At 36.2% G+C, this 18,670-nt stretch overlaps 1 protein-coding gene across 3 annotated transcripts in view; it reads left to right on the forward strand.

Moving 5' to 3' along the window:
* The window catches only part of RTN4 (reticulon 4), a 74,211-nt gene that overhangs the window by 21,429 nt on the left and 34,112 nt on the right, over positions 1 to 18,670 (forward strand). Inside the window, exons 2-3 of one of the 3 annotated variants that reach the window (XM_004436632.3) lie at positions 4,281 to 4,337; positions 5,036 to 7,447. The exons of 1 other annotated variant lie outside the window; for it this stretch is intronic. In XM_004436632.3, coding sequence (XP_004436689.1) covers positions 4,281 to 4,337; positions 5,036 to 7,447 — 2,469 coding nt within the window. The remainder of the gene's footprint in view (positions 1 to 4,280; positions 4,338 to 5,035; positions 7,448 to 18,670) is intronic. One more of the 3 variants, XM_004436636.3, reaches the window with a different exon arrangement.

The raw sequence follows: 18,670 nt of genomic DNA on the forward strand, positions 1-18,670 counted from the left end.
CTAAATTTACACTAGGCTTAGGTAAGGAAATGAATCTAGCATTAGGGCCAACTTGAGGAATAGATCATTTGGAAAAGTTGTTTTGTGAATGGTGCTCATCTCTTATACTGTCATTATAAGTAGTTTAGTGATTCTGTTCGTTTTACTGAGGGTGATAAGGAAATAAACATGTATCTGTTTGTAGTAACAAAGTTAAATTAAAATTTTCTAGTTTTGTTATTAAGTAACTATGTGACTTTGAATAAGTTACTTAATTCTCTGAGCTTAGGTAACTGGAAATGTGGTAGAAGATTGACAAAAATAAGCTAAGGGCGAATTTATATTTTAGAAAGAAAGTAAGGCTGAATATGGTGAATTTGAGTTTTGCTGGATGTCAACATTCAGATATGCAGGAGCGGGAAGCTTGGGTTTGGTTAGGGAGAATTGTGTTTGGTTAGCATAGATGACACGTGAGGAGTTGTTGAGATAAGTTTAGACAGTTAAGTTGGAGCCATATGGTACAGGGCCTTATTTATCTGACTAAGGGTTTTAGGTATTATTCTGTGGATAACTGGGAGCTTTTAAATATTTTGGGGCAAGAGAATATATAGAATTGTCCTTTTAGGAATATTAATTTGATGGCAGTAGAGTGGAGAGACTTAATAGGAAAGTTCTGCCTTCACCTTTGCCTATTACTTAGTGAAAACTTGATTGTTGTTTTTTTGTTTTGAATTATGCCACTGTGTTCTTACTTAGTATGGGTATAATTAAGTCCTTAATATTATTATATTTTTCTGGCTATCTGTTCAGAATAGCACAAATGAGGTTAAGTTTTAATTTCATTCAGTGGTTAGAATTTGGCATTATGAGTAGATCATAGAAGGGGGGGTGGTTTACCTTTTTGGTAAGCCCAATAATATAAGTGTATGTATAACATCTCTCAGTAATTCAGAATGTTATACTTTTTACTTAATATGGTATCCCTGATTATAAAGTAGTTTATTCATTTGTGAAAGTCAGAATCTTTTACAGAAAAAGGAAGACTAATCTAAAATCAATAATTTTTTTCGAAACAAGAAATAATTTGTAGGTGTTTTAGCCTTAGAATTTGGTAGCTTATTATATATGAGTATTGTTGATCAAAATTTTCTTCTAACAGTGTTAATTTTATTTACTAGTCCTTTTTTAAATCCTTAATTTATGTAGTAAAGTCCAGGAAAGGAAGTTTGGCAGAGTGGTTAAAGAAAAGAGCATGGACTTGTAAACTCTTTGGATTCAAATTTCAGATCCATCTCTTTCAGTTTTATGGCTCTGAGGAACTTGCTTAGCCTTTTTATGCCTATTTCCTCATCTGTGAAATGAGGAGAAAAGTAGTACCTACTTGAGAGGGTAGTTTTGAGTATTGAAAGAGCATCTGAAATATGTCCAGCCAGTGTTAACATCTCTATAAATGTTTATATTGTGAAATGGAAGCAATTAATCAGATATTGCAGATAATTACAGGGTATTTGCTGAGTGACAGTTTATCTTGTTTCAGGAGATCAAACTCGAGGGGCTGATAAGGTAAGAAGAATTTACACCAGTTGTGCTTACGCATAAACACATCCCTTGGAAGATAAAGCACATGAACTTGGGAGTTAGACCTGTTTAAATCCTGGTTCTCTGGGCTCCTAGCTCTGTGACTTAGGGCAAGTTGTTTCTTTTTTCTTTCCCACTTCATCCTTCACAGCATTTTGAGGTAGATACTATTATTATCCTTATTTTACAAATGAGGAAATGAGGCACAGAAAGGCTAAATAATAACTTTCTTAGGGTTACACAGTTATAAGTGATGGATCTGGGATTGGAACACAGGCAATTTGATCCCATGATCTGTGATTGCTTTAGTGGGAGTTTGAGCAACTCTCTTCTTCTTGAAGGCCAAATGGTAGTGACCTCTTCTGGATTTTTTAATAAGTGCTTTTAGTAATGCAGTATTTGTTTTGTGGTTAATTTTGGATTGACTCTCATTTTTACAAAATGAAAATTTTTTCTTTTTTTAAAATTTAGTGAATAATTAAGTACCAATTTGTAAATGTTCTCACTTGGCCAAGTGCCAGGAATACAGTTTTTACTATAAGAGTGATTCCTTAGATAGGAGTAAGGATACATTTTTTTTAAATACTTTAAATTTTTGGCACAATTTTAGATGTAGTTTGTTCCCTAGTTTTAGCAGTAACATATGTTTCTAGTTAACTTTCCAAGTAGACTGACTTCTGAATTAGTGGCTTTTAACTGTGTTGTCTAGATAAAAAAGACAATCATTTTGTTAAGAATTTGCTATCTTTTATTTAGATGGAGCAGCTATGTAATTATTTGGTTCTGCTCTTTGACCCCCAGATTCTCCGTTTTATACAAGATTATAATTCATTATTTTAGCTGAAAGGAATTTTCAAATTCCCTCATTTTACAAGTGAGAAACTGTGTAACTTAACTAAGATCACATAGCAAGTCATCTTGAAAAAGAGTGCACACACGTGTGTACATTTTATAAAATCTCATCAGGCATTATGTCTTCCTGGTTTGGATGAGTGGCCCATTCAGCCTATTGTTCTAGTTTTAGGAGACCCTTTTAAACACATATCATGGATTTCTCCTCACCACATCATCTAAGAATCCTTTAGGTATGATATTATGCCCAGTATGGATTTATCTAAAATTTATATGACATTGTGGATTTAATTCTTCTATTCATCAAGGGGAATATCATTGGAAGAGAAGTCCATGTTCATAATAGCCACATCTCTTTGATTTTTTTTTATTGGTCGGTGTTGTCTAGTTTGTCCTTCCGGATAGAAGTGTCCAAATTTATCAGGTCCTCTCCAGTAAAGGAATACCTTCCTGTCATTCCTCAGGCCATTTCAAACTGTCTTTCGCTAGAGGCCTTTCTCTTGTATAAATTACACAAGATCTTTAGCTCAGGATCTCCCAACTGCAGGTATAAAATGACATTGTACAAGGTTAATATACCAACTATATGGTGTATTAGTCGGCTCGGGCTGCCATATCAAAGTACTGTAGACTAGGTGGCTTAAACAACAGAAATTTCTCACAGTTCTGGAGGCTGGGAAGTCTAAGATCAAGGTGCCAGCTAGGTAGGTTTCATTCTGAGGCCTCTTCTCTTGGCTTATAGGTGGCTGCCATCTCACTGTGTGCTCACATGACTTGTGTGTGTGTGTGCACACACACCTGTGGGGGGCAGGGAGAGACAGAGAGAAGTGTTGTTACACAGGCACAAGCAAGCTCTCTGGTGTCTCTTCTTATAAGGGCACTAATCCTATCCGACCATGGCCCCACCCTCCCGACCTCATGTAACCCTAACTATCTCCGCATTTCCAAATACCATCATATTGGAGGTTAGGACTTCAACATATGAATTTGGGGGGAGACATAAACATTCAGTCCATAAAATATTGCATACAGTGGTTAAGAAAATGGGCTCTGGAGTTGAATTGCCTGAGTCTCACTAGTTGTGTATTGAGTGAGTTACTTAACTTCTCTGTCACTTGGTTGTTGTTTTTAAAAAAATCTTAAATGGTGGATATTAACAACACTTGTAACAATAGAGTTGTAGGAGTAAAATGAGTTCTTGCATGTAAAGCACTTAGAAAAAGTAGCCCTCAATGTTAATTTTAAAGAAAACAAGAGAGATGATAATAATGATCTTCCTAATGATAATTAGTCTTTTCTTTGTAATTTGGACAATGGCACGTAGGACTAATATCTTCAAAGAACAAGGACTGTTAGAAACTTTTTCTTTAAAGATAAATAACCTGGAATAAAAGAACGCGTGATTCCCTGGAAGTGTTCTTCTGAATTGAACATATGCTAATAAAAAAAGATTAAGCAAAAATAGTTATTGTATTCAAATGCATACTTTTAATTTTTGGCTTGATTAGGACAAGATAATTTACCTATCTGAAAATGTGAATAAAAGCTTTGGATGCAGTATGTTAACTGAGAAGAATAGTATCTTAAAGCCATTTTGGTTCATGAAATTTCTTTAACATAAGCATGTTATTGCCTCTTGAAAAATGATAGGTTCTATGGATCTCATTTAATCAACTTTATAATATACATGATAATTTAACCTGAATTAATGATACTACTAATGGTACTACTTTTCCCTTTTCATCTTGGCTTTTTCTCTGTAGATCAAGTTAACTCATTACAAACTGAACCCTTGCTTGCTTCTCACATCTTTAGTCTCCTTCCAACTCTGTCTTTATTTCTGCTGAGGTTATATTCTATTTGTTTTTCAGATGAGACACTTTTTGCTCTTCCTGCTGCATCTGAGCCTGTGATACACTCCTCTGCAGGCAAGTTCTTTCTGCTAGCCTTTTATCCTCTGTGTATTCTAACTTTTTAACTCTTTAGTTTTGTTAACTCTGTACAGAGTAGTCTGAATTTACTAAAAATTAGCATGGTTCCAAGAATGTTTGTCTACTGAAAAAGTTGGAATTTGCGTTTTATATGCTATGTCCAAGGGAGAAGTGGGCAGAACCTGATTAATGATTGGAAATATGTAAGGAATTCTTGGACACTTGATTTACATGTACATATTGTCTATCCCTTTTCTCCAGATACAGTTTACTTGCTTATAGCTAAAAGGCTTTCCTGTGAATGAATGCCAGTCTATGGCATTTAATTATCCAGTGCCCTTTCTTTTCTATACTGTCAGTCAAACTCACTTCTCAAATCTTCTTTTCTTCTAACACTAGTTAAAAGTAGCTTTTCTCAGTTGATTGTACTTGAGGTTTTTCTCAAAGACTTGATTATGTCTTTGCATAGCATATAATTGCCTCTGTAGCCATGCACATGTTTTATTGACAATAACTTTAATTTTTTAGTAATGATTCAAATCTCCTTGATTGTTAATTACTAATTAAATGTTATTAACCTTTAGTTTTAGTTAACAGTAAGTCTTTTCTAACACTATTTTGAATCTGTCATAAAACTTGCATTAACTCTAAGAACACTGGCGTTCTCTAACTTTCCTTTCTGTCCATGGTCACAGAAAAAATTATGGACTTGAAGGAGCAGCCAGGTAACATTGTTTCTGCTGGTCAAGAGGATTTCTCATCTGTCCTGCTTGAAACTGCTGCTTCTCTTCCTTCTCTGTCTCCCCTCTCAGCTGCTTCTTTTAAAGAACATGAATACCTTGGTAATTTACCAGCAGTATTACCCACCGAAGGAACACTTCAAGAAACTTCAAATGATTCTTCTAAAGAATTCTCAGAGAAGGCAAAAAATCCATTTGTAGACAGAGATTTAACAGAGTTTTCAGAATTGGAATACTCAGAAATGGGATCATCATTCAGTGGCTCTCCAAAAGCAGAATCTGCTGTAACAGTAACAAACCCTAGGGAAGAAATAATTGTGAAGAGTAAAGATGAAGAGGATGGTTTAGTTAGTAATAACATCCTTCCTAATCAACAAGAGTCACCCATGGCCCTCACTCAATCAGTTAAAGAAGAGGACCAAGTTGTATCTCCAGAAAAAACAAAAGACAGTTTTAATGAAAAGAGAGTTGCAGCAGGAACTCCTATGAGGGAGGAATATGCAGACTTCAAACCATTTGAACGAGTGTGGGAAGTAAAAGATACTTATAAGCAAGATAGTGATATGTTGGCTGCTGGAGGTAATGTAGAGAGCAAGTTGGAAAGTAAAGTGGGTAAGGAATGTTTTGCAGATAGCCTTGAGCAAACAAATCATGAAAATGATAGTGAGAGCAGTAATGAGGATGCTTCTTTTCCCAGTACACCAGAAGCTGTTCAAGATAGTTCAGGAGCATACATCACATGTGCTCCCTTTAACCCAACAGCAACTGAAAGCATTTCAACAAACATTTTTCCTTTGTTGGAAGATCATACTTCAGAAAATAAGACAGATGAAAAAAAAATAGAAGAAAAAAAGGCCCAAATTGTGACAGAGAAGAATACCAGCACCAAAACATCAAACTCTTTCCTTGTAGCAACACAGGATTCTGAGACAGATTATGTCACAACAGATAATTTATCCAAGGTGACCTCGGAAGTAGTGGCAAACATGCCTGAAGGGCTAACCCCAGATTTAGTACAGGAAGCATGTGAAAGTGAGTTGAATGAAGCTACAGGCACCAAGATTGCTTTTGAAACGAAAATGGACTTGGTTCAAACATCAGAAGCTATGCAGGAGTCACTCTACCCTGTAGCACAGCTTTGCCCATCATTTGAAGAATCTGAAGCTACTCCTTCGCCAGTTTTGCCTGACATTGTTATGGAAGCACCATTAAATTCTATAGTTCCTAGTGCTGGTGCTTCTACAGTACAGCCCAGTTTATCACCATCAGAAGTTCCTCCTTCAGTTAATTATGAAAGCATGAAACTTGAGCCTGAAAATCCCCCACCATATGAAGAGGCCATGAATGTATCACTAAAAAAAGTGTCAGGAATAAAGGAAGAAATTAAAGAGCCTGAAAGTATTAATGTAGCTATTCAAGAAACAGAAGCTGCTTACATATCTATTGCATGTGATTTAATTAAAGAAACAAAGCTCTCTACTGAACCAACTCCAGATTTCTCTGATTATTCAGAAATAGCAAAAGTTGCACAGCCAGTGCCTGATCATTCTGAGCTAGTTGAAGATTCCTCACCTGATTCTGAACCAGTTGATTTATTTAGTGATGATTCAATACCTGAAGTTCCACAAAAACAAGATGAAGCTGTGATACTTGTGAAAGAAAATCTCATTGAAACTTCATCTGAGTCAATGTTAGAACAGGAAGTTAAGGAAAAACTTAGTGCTTCACCAGCACCTGAGGGGGGAAAGCCATATTTGGAATCTTTTCAGCCCAATTTAGACACCACAGAAGATACTTTGTTACCTGATGAAGTTTCAACATCAACCCAAAAGGAGAAAATTCCTTTGCAGATGGAGGAGCTCAGTACTGCAGTTTATTCAGATGATGGCTTATTTATTGCTAAGGAAGCAAAAATAAGAGAGAGTGAAACATTTTCAGATTCATCTCCAATTGAGATTATAGATGAGTTCCCTACGCTTGTCAGTTCTAAAACTGATTCTTCTCAATTAGACAGGGAATACACTGACCTAGAAGTATCCCACAAAAGTGAAATTGCTGATGTCCAGGATGGAGCTGAGTCATTGCCTTGTTCAGAATTACCCCGTGACCTTTCTTTCAAGAATGTACAACCTAAAGGTGAAGATAAAGTCCATGTCCCAGATGAATTCTCCAAAGATAGGTCTGATATTTCAAAGGTGCCCTTACTGCTTCCAGATATTTCTGCTGTGGCGGCTCAAACAGAGATAGGCAGTATAGTTAAACCCCAAGTTCTTGTGAAAGAAGCTGAGAAAAAACTTCCTTCTGATACAGAAAAAGAGAACAGATCGCCATCTGCTATATTTTCAGCAGAGCTGAGTAAAACTTCAGGTAATTAGTCCATACAATGTTTTGTGTTTTCTTGCTTTTGACTAACTGGAACATTCCACTACATTTTGTACAGTATATTACATTTATAGTGTCTAATATAGCACATTGATAAGAATTCTTTTCTATTGTCTCAGTTTAGGGTTTTAGTGCTTTTTCTACCCCTCTTGCACTCATCACTCACCCTTGCTCCTAACTTTTCCACACAATTATTCGTTGATCATTTTTATATTGCATCAGGGAACTAGAAAAATTGTTTTATTAGAATTGGCTTCAATGTCTATTTCTTTTCTGTTGCTTCAGTGTTTCCTGATAGCATGAAGAGCAAGAGGTATTAAAACAAAATATTTTCAGATGTATTTTACTTTTGTTTTCCCAGAAATTACTTCATTTAAAATTTTTAAGAACATTTCTGTAATGTTTCTAATATTTCAATATAATGCACTGTTTTCCAGTAATAGGTCAAGTTACACATATTGAGTAGTAGACTCAATTTACTTTTGTTGAAAAGTATAAATTGAGGTATGCTGTTAATAAATTATTCTGAGAAGTACTGATCCTCAGTTTTTTCTTTTGATTCTACATTTCTACACATCTGATTTGTGTAAAGTGATTTGCACATGTGTTTTTTACTTAGCGTTCTAGTTTAGCTGTGTTTTTAATAAAAATATGTAGTGATTACTGTGTATTTTACTGAATATACTTATGTATTGGAGGTGGGTAGTACTAGTGGCAGAGAGACCAGTTTAGAGAGTGTTGCTATAATCTCAGACAGAGAAGGTTATGAACATAAAGGCACTGGGATGAGCATGGAGATGTAGGACTAGTTGTGTTTGATTGGATATGGACTATGAAGAATAAGGGGAGGAGTTAAAGATGACTCCAGGAGCCCTGAGTTCCTGGTATGTGCAAATACATGGATAGCAGTATGAGAAACTGAGTTAGGGAACATGAGAGAATAAAGTGGGTTTAAGGGGAGAAGATAAAAAATTTAGTTTTGGATATGTTGGTATTAAGGTACCTGTGAGACATCCAAGAAGTGATGGATATTATGAAGCTCTTGAGAGAGACACTGGCTGTATGTGTATATTTGCCATGGGCTCGAGGATAGTAAGTAAAGCCACAGATGCCAAGTAGGGAGAGCCAAGAGAAGAGGACGATTTAAAGATGGAAGAATTGGTCAACATTATCAAAAAACTAGAGAGCTCAGTTAAGATAAGGATTGACAATTTGTCAAAAAGGAGGGATGGTGTTGGCATGACAGTGGCAGGTGGTATGAATGGGCAGAGCTAGGGTTGAGGAGTGAATGGGACTTGAGCAAATGGATACTAAATATTGACATTTTTAAAGAAGATTGAGAATTTTAAAGATGGGAGTGAAAGTCTAATTAAAGGTTCTAGTAGAGAGTCAGGAGGGGATGGGATGAGATCCAGAATTCAAGTGGAGGAATTAGGGTATATAGGAGGAAGGATTTTGAAGGCCTTTGATCATAGTGAATGGAAGGGAAAGTATGGGTGTTGATACTGCTAGGGTTTTGTGGCTGGAAGTTGAGGGAATTGTTTGGTAGTTTGCATTTATTCTTTGAAGCAGTATGTTAGGTCATTTGCTGAGAGTGAACTGGAACGTGCTTAGGTAGAAGAGGTCTGAAATACCTCTGACTTGGGAAACAAAGGTATTGCATTAAGAGCCCAGTCAAAGTTGAAGGGTGATCTGTGTGGTTGGGTGACTTTTCTTTAACTGTGCCCCACAGTCTGGGTATGGGTTCAGAGGAGGCAAATGCTTGTATTGATTCAAGGTTGTGTTTTGCTAGATGGGCCCAGTGGAAAGACAGTGAGTCAAAGGAGTTGAGGATAATAGCAAGAGAGTAGTTTGAAGTGATGGACTGTGGCATCTAAGTTGAAGATTGTAAAGACGAAAGGAGAGGGCGTGGTAGGAGAACAGAAGGTCAAAGAACTCGAGGTCCAAATTAGATCTAAGAACCAAGAGTAATAGAATAAAAATATGAACCAGAATGATAGGAGGTTATGGTCAAAGTAGGATTGTGTGTATGTGTGTTAGATGTTGAATTTAGAATTCCAGGTTGATTATAATGGCTAGGGTTTGGCCATGAGGCAAGGGCTAAAGTTGAGTGGAGTGAAGGTTGCTAGAGGTGAGGTCAGGTAAACTAGAGGCCAGATGTTGGATTGCTCTTCCACGTGACACCCAGGTTGATGGCAGAACTTGGAGTAGAGAGGAGGATTAGGAGCTAGGGACAAGAGACTTTGGTAAAGGGCTATGAGACAGCTGGCCGGATGGTAGACGGAAGCAGTAAGGAAAGATAGAGAATGACATACCTGAATAGCTCAAGACTTCTGCCCAAGGCCTCTGAAATAGTAGTCTGGAGCAGCATTGGTGAACAAGAAAGATACTGACCTCCCCTCCTCTCCCTCAGGTATGTAGGGTACAGGAGAATAAACAGCCTCCATTTAGAGAGTTCCACAGGGAAAGCAGTATCCTCAAGGAAGAGCCAGGTTTTGATAAGGGAATTTTATCAAACTGTATTCTTTTTTTTTTTGGTGAGGAAGATCAGCCCTGAGCTAACATCTGCCAGTCCCCCTCTTTTTTTGCTGAGGAAGACTGACCCTGGGCTAACCTCCGTGCCCATCTTCCTCCACTTTATATGGGACGCCTGCCACAGCATGGCTTGACATGTGGTATGTCGGTGCGCGCCCGGGATCCGAACCGGCAGACCCTGGGCTGCCGCAGCGGAGCACACGCACTTAACCGCTTGCACCACTGGGCCGGGCCCATATCAAACTGTATTCTTAATAATGAAATGTAAATACTGATTTTTTCCTCAGTTCATAATTATGAACATTCATTCTGTTTTCTTTCACTGTACTTCATTGTTTAGAGGCAGTTTTTAATGATCTAGGCTCAGCATTTCATATGTGTTCTTTATTTACTTTTTAAAAAATCTGTGGCTAAAGATTTATGCTTTTGGTATCCTAATGGTTTCCATTTTTGTTTGAAATATATTATGATTATTATTGGTACTTTAATTTTTCACTTTCTACTCATTTTAAAAATAAAATAACAAAGGTACAAGAAAATATTCTGGTATTGCATAAATTTATACTACTATATATAGACCAATATAGTGAAACTTCTGAGAAGAATAGTTAACTGACAGGCAGCCCTACCGTATGACAGTTGAAATGTTTTTCTCAGATGATGCACAGAAGTCTCAGTTTGACATTGGGATGGCAGTTCAGGGATATAAGTGTATAATGATTGAAAGTGGAAGACCACCAACACATGCTAAGGGTGCAGAGAGGCTAGCTCTACCTTGGGTTATTAGGAATGGCTTCACAGAAGAGATGATTCTGTGAAAGTTACAGATAGCAAATGTGAGTAAACACATAGACTTGTTCATTTATGTAAGTAGGGTAAAAGTTTCTCCAGATCCTGTTTGCTATATTTGGGGCACGTGTATGTATGTGGATATTATAGTCAGTATGTAGAAACCTACTCACTTGACAGCTAAGAATATAGATGGATTTCCAGACTGGCCATGGGTGACTAAGTGAAAACAAACATTTAGATTTATTCAGAACTAAAATGAAAAACCAATCTGTGCTAAAGGAGGGTTTTTGATACATTAGATTCTAAATTTTCTATGACCAGAATTAAGCAGAATGAAAAAAAAATGGTATCATTTAGGAGAGTTTTTTTTTTAAGATAATTACTGTTTTAAAATTAACTTTTATTTGGAAATAACTTAAAACTTAAAAACAATTGCAAAAATAAAAATAGTACAAAGAATGTCTTATACTCTTTATCTAAATTTACCTGTTAACATTTTCCCTATTTGCTTTATCATTTGTGATCTCTCCTCTATAGATAACTAGATACAGATACATAAATACATCCTTGTTTTTCCTGAACCATTTGAGAGTAAATTATATACATTTTGTTTTATCCTTAAATATATCAAAAAGAAGTATTCCCTTATTTAACCTCAGTACAGCTATTGACTTCATGCATGTATGTTAATACAATGTTTTTTTCTAATATTCCAATTGTGTTCCTTGATCTAATAATGTCCTTTATAGTGTCCTCTACTGCAAGATCCAGTCTAGGGCTAAATTTTGCATTTAGTTGTCATGTTGCTTTTGGCTCCTTTAATCTGGCACATTTCCAGGCTTTCTCTCTCATGACATTAACATTTTTGAAGAACACAGGCCCTTGCCCCCTCTTTTTTTTTTGCTGAGGCAGATTTGCCCTCAGGTATCATCTTGTTGCCAATCTTCCTCTATTTTGTATGTGAGCCACCACCACAGCGTGGCCACTGAGTGGTGTTAGATCCCTGCCTGGGAACCGAACCTGGGTCGCTGAAGTGGCCACTGAGTGGTGTTAGGTCCCTGCCCTGGAACCGAACCTGGGTCGCTGAAGCAGAGCACACCGAACTTAACCACTAGGCCTCTTTAATAGAACATTCCTCCCTTTTTAATAGAACATTCCTCATTTTGCATTTGTCTAATGTTTCTTAGTGATTAGATTGTGGTTATGGATTCATGGCCAAAATGAAGATGATGTGTAGTGTCCTTCTCATGCTATCATAAATGGAGGTGCCCACTATCCATCAGTCCCTCAAAGGTTAATTTTGACCTGGTCAAATTCTGATCTGGTCAAGGTGGTCCCTGATTTCCTTATATAATTGCTGTCTTTCTTCTTCCCTTACAACTAATAAGCAGTCTCAGGAGTGACACTTCAAGACCACGCTCCCCATCAAAATTCACTCCCTAGATTTAGTATCCGTAGATGATTCTTGCTTAATTCAATCTTTACTATTAAGGTTGAAAAGTGATAATTTTTCAATTCCAACACTCCCTCTGCATTTATCAGTCAACCCTTGGCAATCTGCTATTAGCAAGAGCCGTCCTTTTCCATGAATTAATTAATTATTAGTATGGGTCCATGAATTTTTGTTATGCCCCTGATGGTTTATAATTCATTACTGTACTTAATTATTTGGGTTGTAAATTGTCCCAGCTTTGGAGGGCTCCCTTTCAAGTTGGCTCAAGGACATGCAGCTATCCTTTTTTTGAATGGAGAGGAAGGCACTTCTTACTTGCTAGTAAACAAAACGTTGTATGTATACTCATGCCTACTCTGCCTCAGCTCTGGAATCAGCCATTTCTCCAAGGATATACACATACTTATGAAATCATGAGTTCACACAGATACCTCCAATTCCAATCCATTCCCAGAGGATTATTTCTTTCTTCCCTTGTTTCATATTTGTATATTCCTTCTATAGTGAGAACCTGGGCTCCTAACATCACCAGTACACTTACTCATTTGTTTAATCCTTTAATCTAAAACAGTTTTAGAATGCTTTCTAATATCATTCTAATAAACATAATAAAAGAGTTCAGGATTATTTTACAAATTCTCGTCCCCCAACCCTACCCAAGATTGAATGTATATATTAAAAATACAAGTTACTTGGATTAGTTTTTTTTTCCTCCCTCTTCCTTTTCCTTTTCCCCACCTTCAGTGTGGTTATAATATTCATTTGAAATACAGTTAGATTAATTTGTTTCAGTTTGCTTTCAGTTTTAGGTTTTCTTTCTCTCTATTTAGGAGGTTTTTTTTTTTTTTTTTTTTTTTTTTTGTGAGGAGATCAGCCCTGTGCTAACATCCGCCAATCCTCCTCTTTTTTTGCTGAGGAAGATGGCTCTGGGCTAACATCTGTGCCCATCTTCCTCCACTTTATATGGGACGCCGCCACAGCATGGCTTGCCAAGCAGTGCGTCGGTGCGCGCCCGGGATCCAAACCAGCGAACCCCGGGCCGCCGCAGCGGAGCCTGCGCACTTAACCGCTTGCGCCACCGGGCCGGCCCCTATTTAGGAGGTTTTTAAATGGAGAATTTTGAAAGGCTGAGAAAAGAAACTGAATTCTTCTCATTTTACCTTGAAAGGGGAGACTGCCATTTATGGGAAATCTTCTAAGCACCAAGCACTGTCGCATATTCATCTTGTTTAGTCTTCATCATAATCTAAAAGAAGGAACCATTTTATGGATGACAAAACCTAAGTGTAGGGATGTTAAGTAATTATGTAGTAAGCATGATATATTTGAGCTTCTAATGTGTTCCAGACATTGGGCTAACTCTTATTTATGTTAGTTCTTACCCAGTTTCACAAGGAAGATCTTTTTTCCAATAGATGAAGAACTGTGATTCCAACATAGGTTTTGTCCCCTTTGCAGTTGATTCCCCCATTTTGGAATGAGCAGTTACTGTCCTAAATTTAGCAGACAACCAAGGTGCTGCTGTTTTTATTATGTACCTCTTGTGTTCAGGGCATTAACCAATGCAAGACATTGTTAAAAAGTCAAGAAAGTTGTCTACCATGTGCATTTTCTCACGTAGTCTTCCATATATAGGAATATCAAGATGAGGGTAAAATTGTGTTGCTTCCATGTGGAGACTGGATAACCCTATTGTGGTGGACAGCTGCTATCTATGTTATATTGTTGGTAGGTCATTGGTGAAGAAAGGTGCTAATGTCTCCCATCTAAACTACTGAGATCTTGACTTAATGATAGTGATTGCTTAATACATGTTTATTGGTTGCTTGGTTTGCCATTAATGCAGAGTATTTTCACTTCATAATCAGAATACAGATTGTGTGTTGCTGACCTGTTGGAACTATTGGTGAGTGAAGTGTAAACCAACCATTAGTTGATTATTTATTCATTATACTTAAACTATGTGATATCTAGGAATAACCGAGTAGTAGTGCCATAATGAAGAACTCACTTAAAAAGGGCCCATTTATCTAGGTAAAGAGTTAAAAATTATCCTTTGCAAATTTATATATATTTCTTAAATGTGTTCATGAATAAGAGCTTTCTTTTGGTGGTGTTTATGACTTAAAACATTTTTCTTATTAATTTAAAAATTTTACTATATAGTCTTTGAGCTTTCTTACTAAAGCATTGTAGATATTAAGGTTTAGTATTTTGGTTAAAATATATTTTTAGTGAGCATATTTAGGACAATTTTTGATAATTATTAGTTGGACTTTGATTATGACAGTGAGCAGTTAATCTGATAAAAGTAAGATATTTAAGTACCCTGAAAAATTAAAATGTTTAATGTAACAAATTGAGTAGAAATACCTTTAACTGGAAGGCTGTTAGTAAATGTACAATGTAGCTAAATTAGAAACTGACTGTTGTCAATAAAGGAATCGATTATATTTACTTAAATGTGACATTGTCAAATTAGGATTCTTTTAGTGCTTACTGTGGGCCCAATATAGATTGAAAATAAATATGAACTATGTACCATAAAAGATGGATACTGCTGAATATAATATGGTTGAAATACTTCATTTTGGGCATCTTATAGACCTGAGTTCTAATCCTGGCTTTATCACTGATTAGCTGTATGACCTTGGGCAAATGTTTTAATCTATTTGAGCTTCAGTAATTTTAGTAGTCAACATTTCTCTCAAGGACCTGCTAACTATCAGCAAAGTCAGGGCAACAGTACGTGAAGCAATCTGAAGGAGTATATGCTCACTGTACAAATTTGAGAAATAGAGAAAAGCATTGAGATGAAAAAAATTTGTGATCATATTGCCCAGACATACTCATTGTTAATATTTTAGAATATATTCTTCTAGTCTGTTTTCTGTGCATATGGATACCTTATGAATGCAGTGAAAAATAAATCTTTTTTACCAAATTAGTATTGTACTTTACATATTGTTTATAGCTTTAAAAAAATATTTAAGGGGCCAGGCCGGTGGCGCAGCCCTTAAGTGCACGTGTTCCTCTGTGGTGGCCCGGGGTTCGCAGGTTCAGATCCCAGGCGCACACCGATGCACTGCTTGTCAAGCCATGCTGTGGCAGCGTCCCATATAAAGTAGAGGAAGATGGGCACAGATGTTAGCCCAGGGCCAGTCTTCTTTAGCGAAAAAGAGGAGGCTTGGCATAGGATGTTAGCTCAGGGCTAATCTTCCTCACACACCCAAAAAAATTTAGCAATATCTTATGTAATGCCAACCTTTCCCTGTCTTTGTTCTGCTGCTGCATGATTTTTTAGTGCTTGAGTGTCCTTGGTATTGGATATATTATAATTTAACCAGTCAGTTCGCTATTGTTGGACCGTTAGATTGTTTCCAACGTTTTTATTTAGAAGTAATGCTGTTATTAACCTCTTGAGATTGAAATATGGTTTATATATCTCTGAAATATTCTTTACTATAAATTACTAGAAATAAAACCCTTGGTAAATGGATATGAGCATTTTGAAGAGTTTTGACTGAAATTGGATATCAGAAAATTTCTACTAGTTTTTACCCTTCTAACAGAGTGAGAAAACACCCATTTCTCTATTATCACCAACAATTGATATTATTTATTTTTTTTGTATAGATAATACTTTCACATTGTACAAAATTCAAAAAGTATAATAATAGTAAGTCTTCTTTCTGTCTCAAGTAGCCGCCTAGTGCTCCTTAGAGGCACCTACTATGACTGACTTCTTATATATCCTTCCAGACATTCTGTACTTGGCCTTTTTTGTTTAAAAAACTTTTACCAATTTGATAGGTTAAAGTGCCGTCTATGCTGTTTTGATCATTTTTTGTGAGGAAGATCAGCCCTGAGCTAACATCCATGCTAATCCTCCTCTTTGTTGAGGAAGACCGGCTCTGAGCTAACATCTATTGCCAATCCTCCTCTTTTTTTTTTCCCCCAAAGCCCTAGTAGATAGTTGTATGTCATAGTTGCACATCCTTCTAGTTGCTGTATGTGGGACGCGGCCTCAGCATGGCCGGAGAAGCAGTGCGTCGGTGCACGCCTGGGATCCGAACCCGGGCCACCAGTAGCGGAGTGCGCGCACTTAACCGCTAAGCCACGGGGCCGGCCCTGTTTTGATCTTTGATTAGTGAAGGTGAACATGTTCCATGTATTTATTGGTTATTTATATTTCTTTTGTGATTGCCTGTTCATGCCCTTTGCCCATTTTTAAATTTAGATGTTCATCTCTTTCTCATTTTATGAGAATTCTTTATATACAAAGGATGCAAACTCTTGTCATATTACAGTTTTCCCAACAATTTTTATTTTACTTTACATTTTGGTGGAGATTTTCAGTTTTCACATAGGAAAATGTATAACTTTTAATTTATTTACTTATAGTTTCAGTTTTACATTGAATTCTGATCTATTAAAAATTGATTTTGAATTCTGATCAGACATCATTTTCTCCCATGTGCCTTGGTGGTGGTGGAGTTGTTTTCCTATTCCCATCACACTCTGATCTAGTTCCCTAGTACCAGGCAACAATCCTAAGGAAGAGCCAGAAAATTGAGAACACAGTTTTTGCCAAATTGCATGCTGTGGGTTGGGCAATCAACTGGACTGAGGGTGTTGGTGCCATCTAGTGTTGTAGATAGAAAACTAGGTCTATGGAATGCTCTATAATTGACCATATGAAATAAATTCAGTTGGGCCGAGAAGTTTAGTGAGTTGTGGATTTTTGCTTACCCTAACGAATGACTTTATAAAAGGATTTTGAATTTTGACACATTATACTGAATCAAACAAATGCTTGAACCATGCTATTATAAACATTATAAAATGACCTTAAAGATTCCCCCAAACTTGTGTACTTTAATGAAAACTTAAAAGTTTAAGAGATCTGTTCAGAGCCTAGTGACTATTAATTTTTCAACTCCAAATTTAAAAGTGCTGTGGATCTTTTGGAATATCTGTATATTTATTTTAGATTATAACACAGGAAGTCAGCATTTATTTAGTTCTCATTGAATAGTATCGCTTTCAGTTTGTTTCTCTATGGATTATAGTATTCATTTTTAGCAGCTTATATGAAATTTTGTAGACTTTAAAATGCTCATTTTTTTGCCATTTTAACTTGTATTGTCATTCATTTTCTAGACTAAAGTCTTTCTCCATGTCTTAAGGTTCAGTTCAGCAGTAGTTAATGTTGAAGTGCTATAATTTAGTCCATAGAGGGCATTATATTACAGCATATGGTATTAAATAGCATTGTTTAATACCTGTTAGTATTGAGACATATGTTTAGTATCATACTTTTGTAACGCTCAGAATAATTGAATTTTGAAATGTTTATGTAGCTGTAATTATTTTTTTATTTAAAAAAAATCCTGTTCTCTATTGCCAGAAAGAAATAATTATTTTAGCTAACAAGAATTGTATAGAAGTAAGCCCCAACTTGGAGAGTAGCGCTTTAAATCCTGATGATTGCCTCTTTCCCACCTTACTTCCCTTGATCTCTAAACATTGTAAAGAAAACAAAGCAAAATAAAAACTTGAGTTTTTCTGGGGTTCAGAAGTAGAGGAAGGAAAGAAATGGAAAAGGAGGAATATCTTGAGAACTGGCCAGAGTGGACTTACAGCTTATATATTACACATTCTTGCTCTCTCAGTTTTTTTTTTTTTTTTAATTGTTGAACCCGTCAAGTACCAGAAGATGTGAATATTATAAATGTAAATACCCTTTGTCTCAAGAAATCTTTTTTTCTCCTATTAGTTTAGTAATCTCTGACTTGAAAACAATGTTTGGGCACTGTTTTGAGTGCTTTATTCTAATGCTAAAGAATTTATTGGCCTTCAGTTTTAAGGGATTCATTATTTGAAAATACTATTTTGGAAATATTTTGTACTTAATAGTTTTGGATTTCAAACTATTGCATGAAAAAACCAGACGTTTTCACCTATGATATGACTTGGTGGCAGGCTTCTCAAATATCACGTTATGCAAGGGTCCAGTGAATCAAGTTTAAAGTTAAATATTAACTCTTGAGCTGAGAATACTAGACTCTCTTTAAAAATTGCTTTGCTTTATTTATGTTTGGAGTTAGAGAGGCAGATAGGGAAAGAACTGAGTCATTGATGTTCAGGCCACTTCTGATATTGAGGATTTTGCAGGGTTTTGCAGCCCACACAGTTTTACAGCAAGTTCCAGAAAATATTATACCTATTTCAGTGTAGCTATATAGTCTTAAAAAGTATATAATTTTGTACATGGGCTATATATCTTATAATACTTTGTTATATTACACATTTAAAAATACTTTAGCTGATTTGTCATTATATATTGCCTTTTCTGCTTAGTCAAATGGTAGCATCAGTTAAACCAGTTGTGGAACATTAGTAAAGACGTAATAATCTATAGTGGG

This window comes from Ceratotherium simum, chromosome 11 (genome assembly GCF_057802395.1).
Source record: "Ceratotherium simum simum isolate JZ-2026a chromosome 11, ASM5780239v1, whole genome shotgun sequence".
NCBI classification, from domain to species: Eukaryota; Metazoa; Chordata; class Mammalia; order Perissodactyla; family Rhinocerotidae; genus Ceratotherium; species Ceratotherium simum.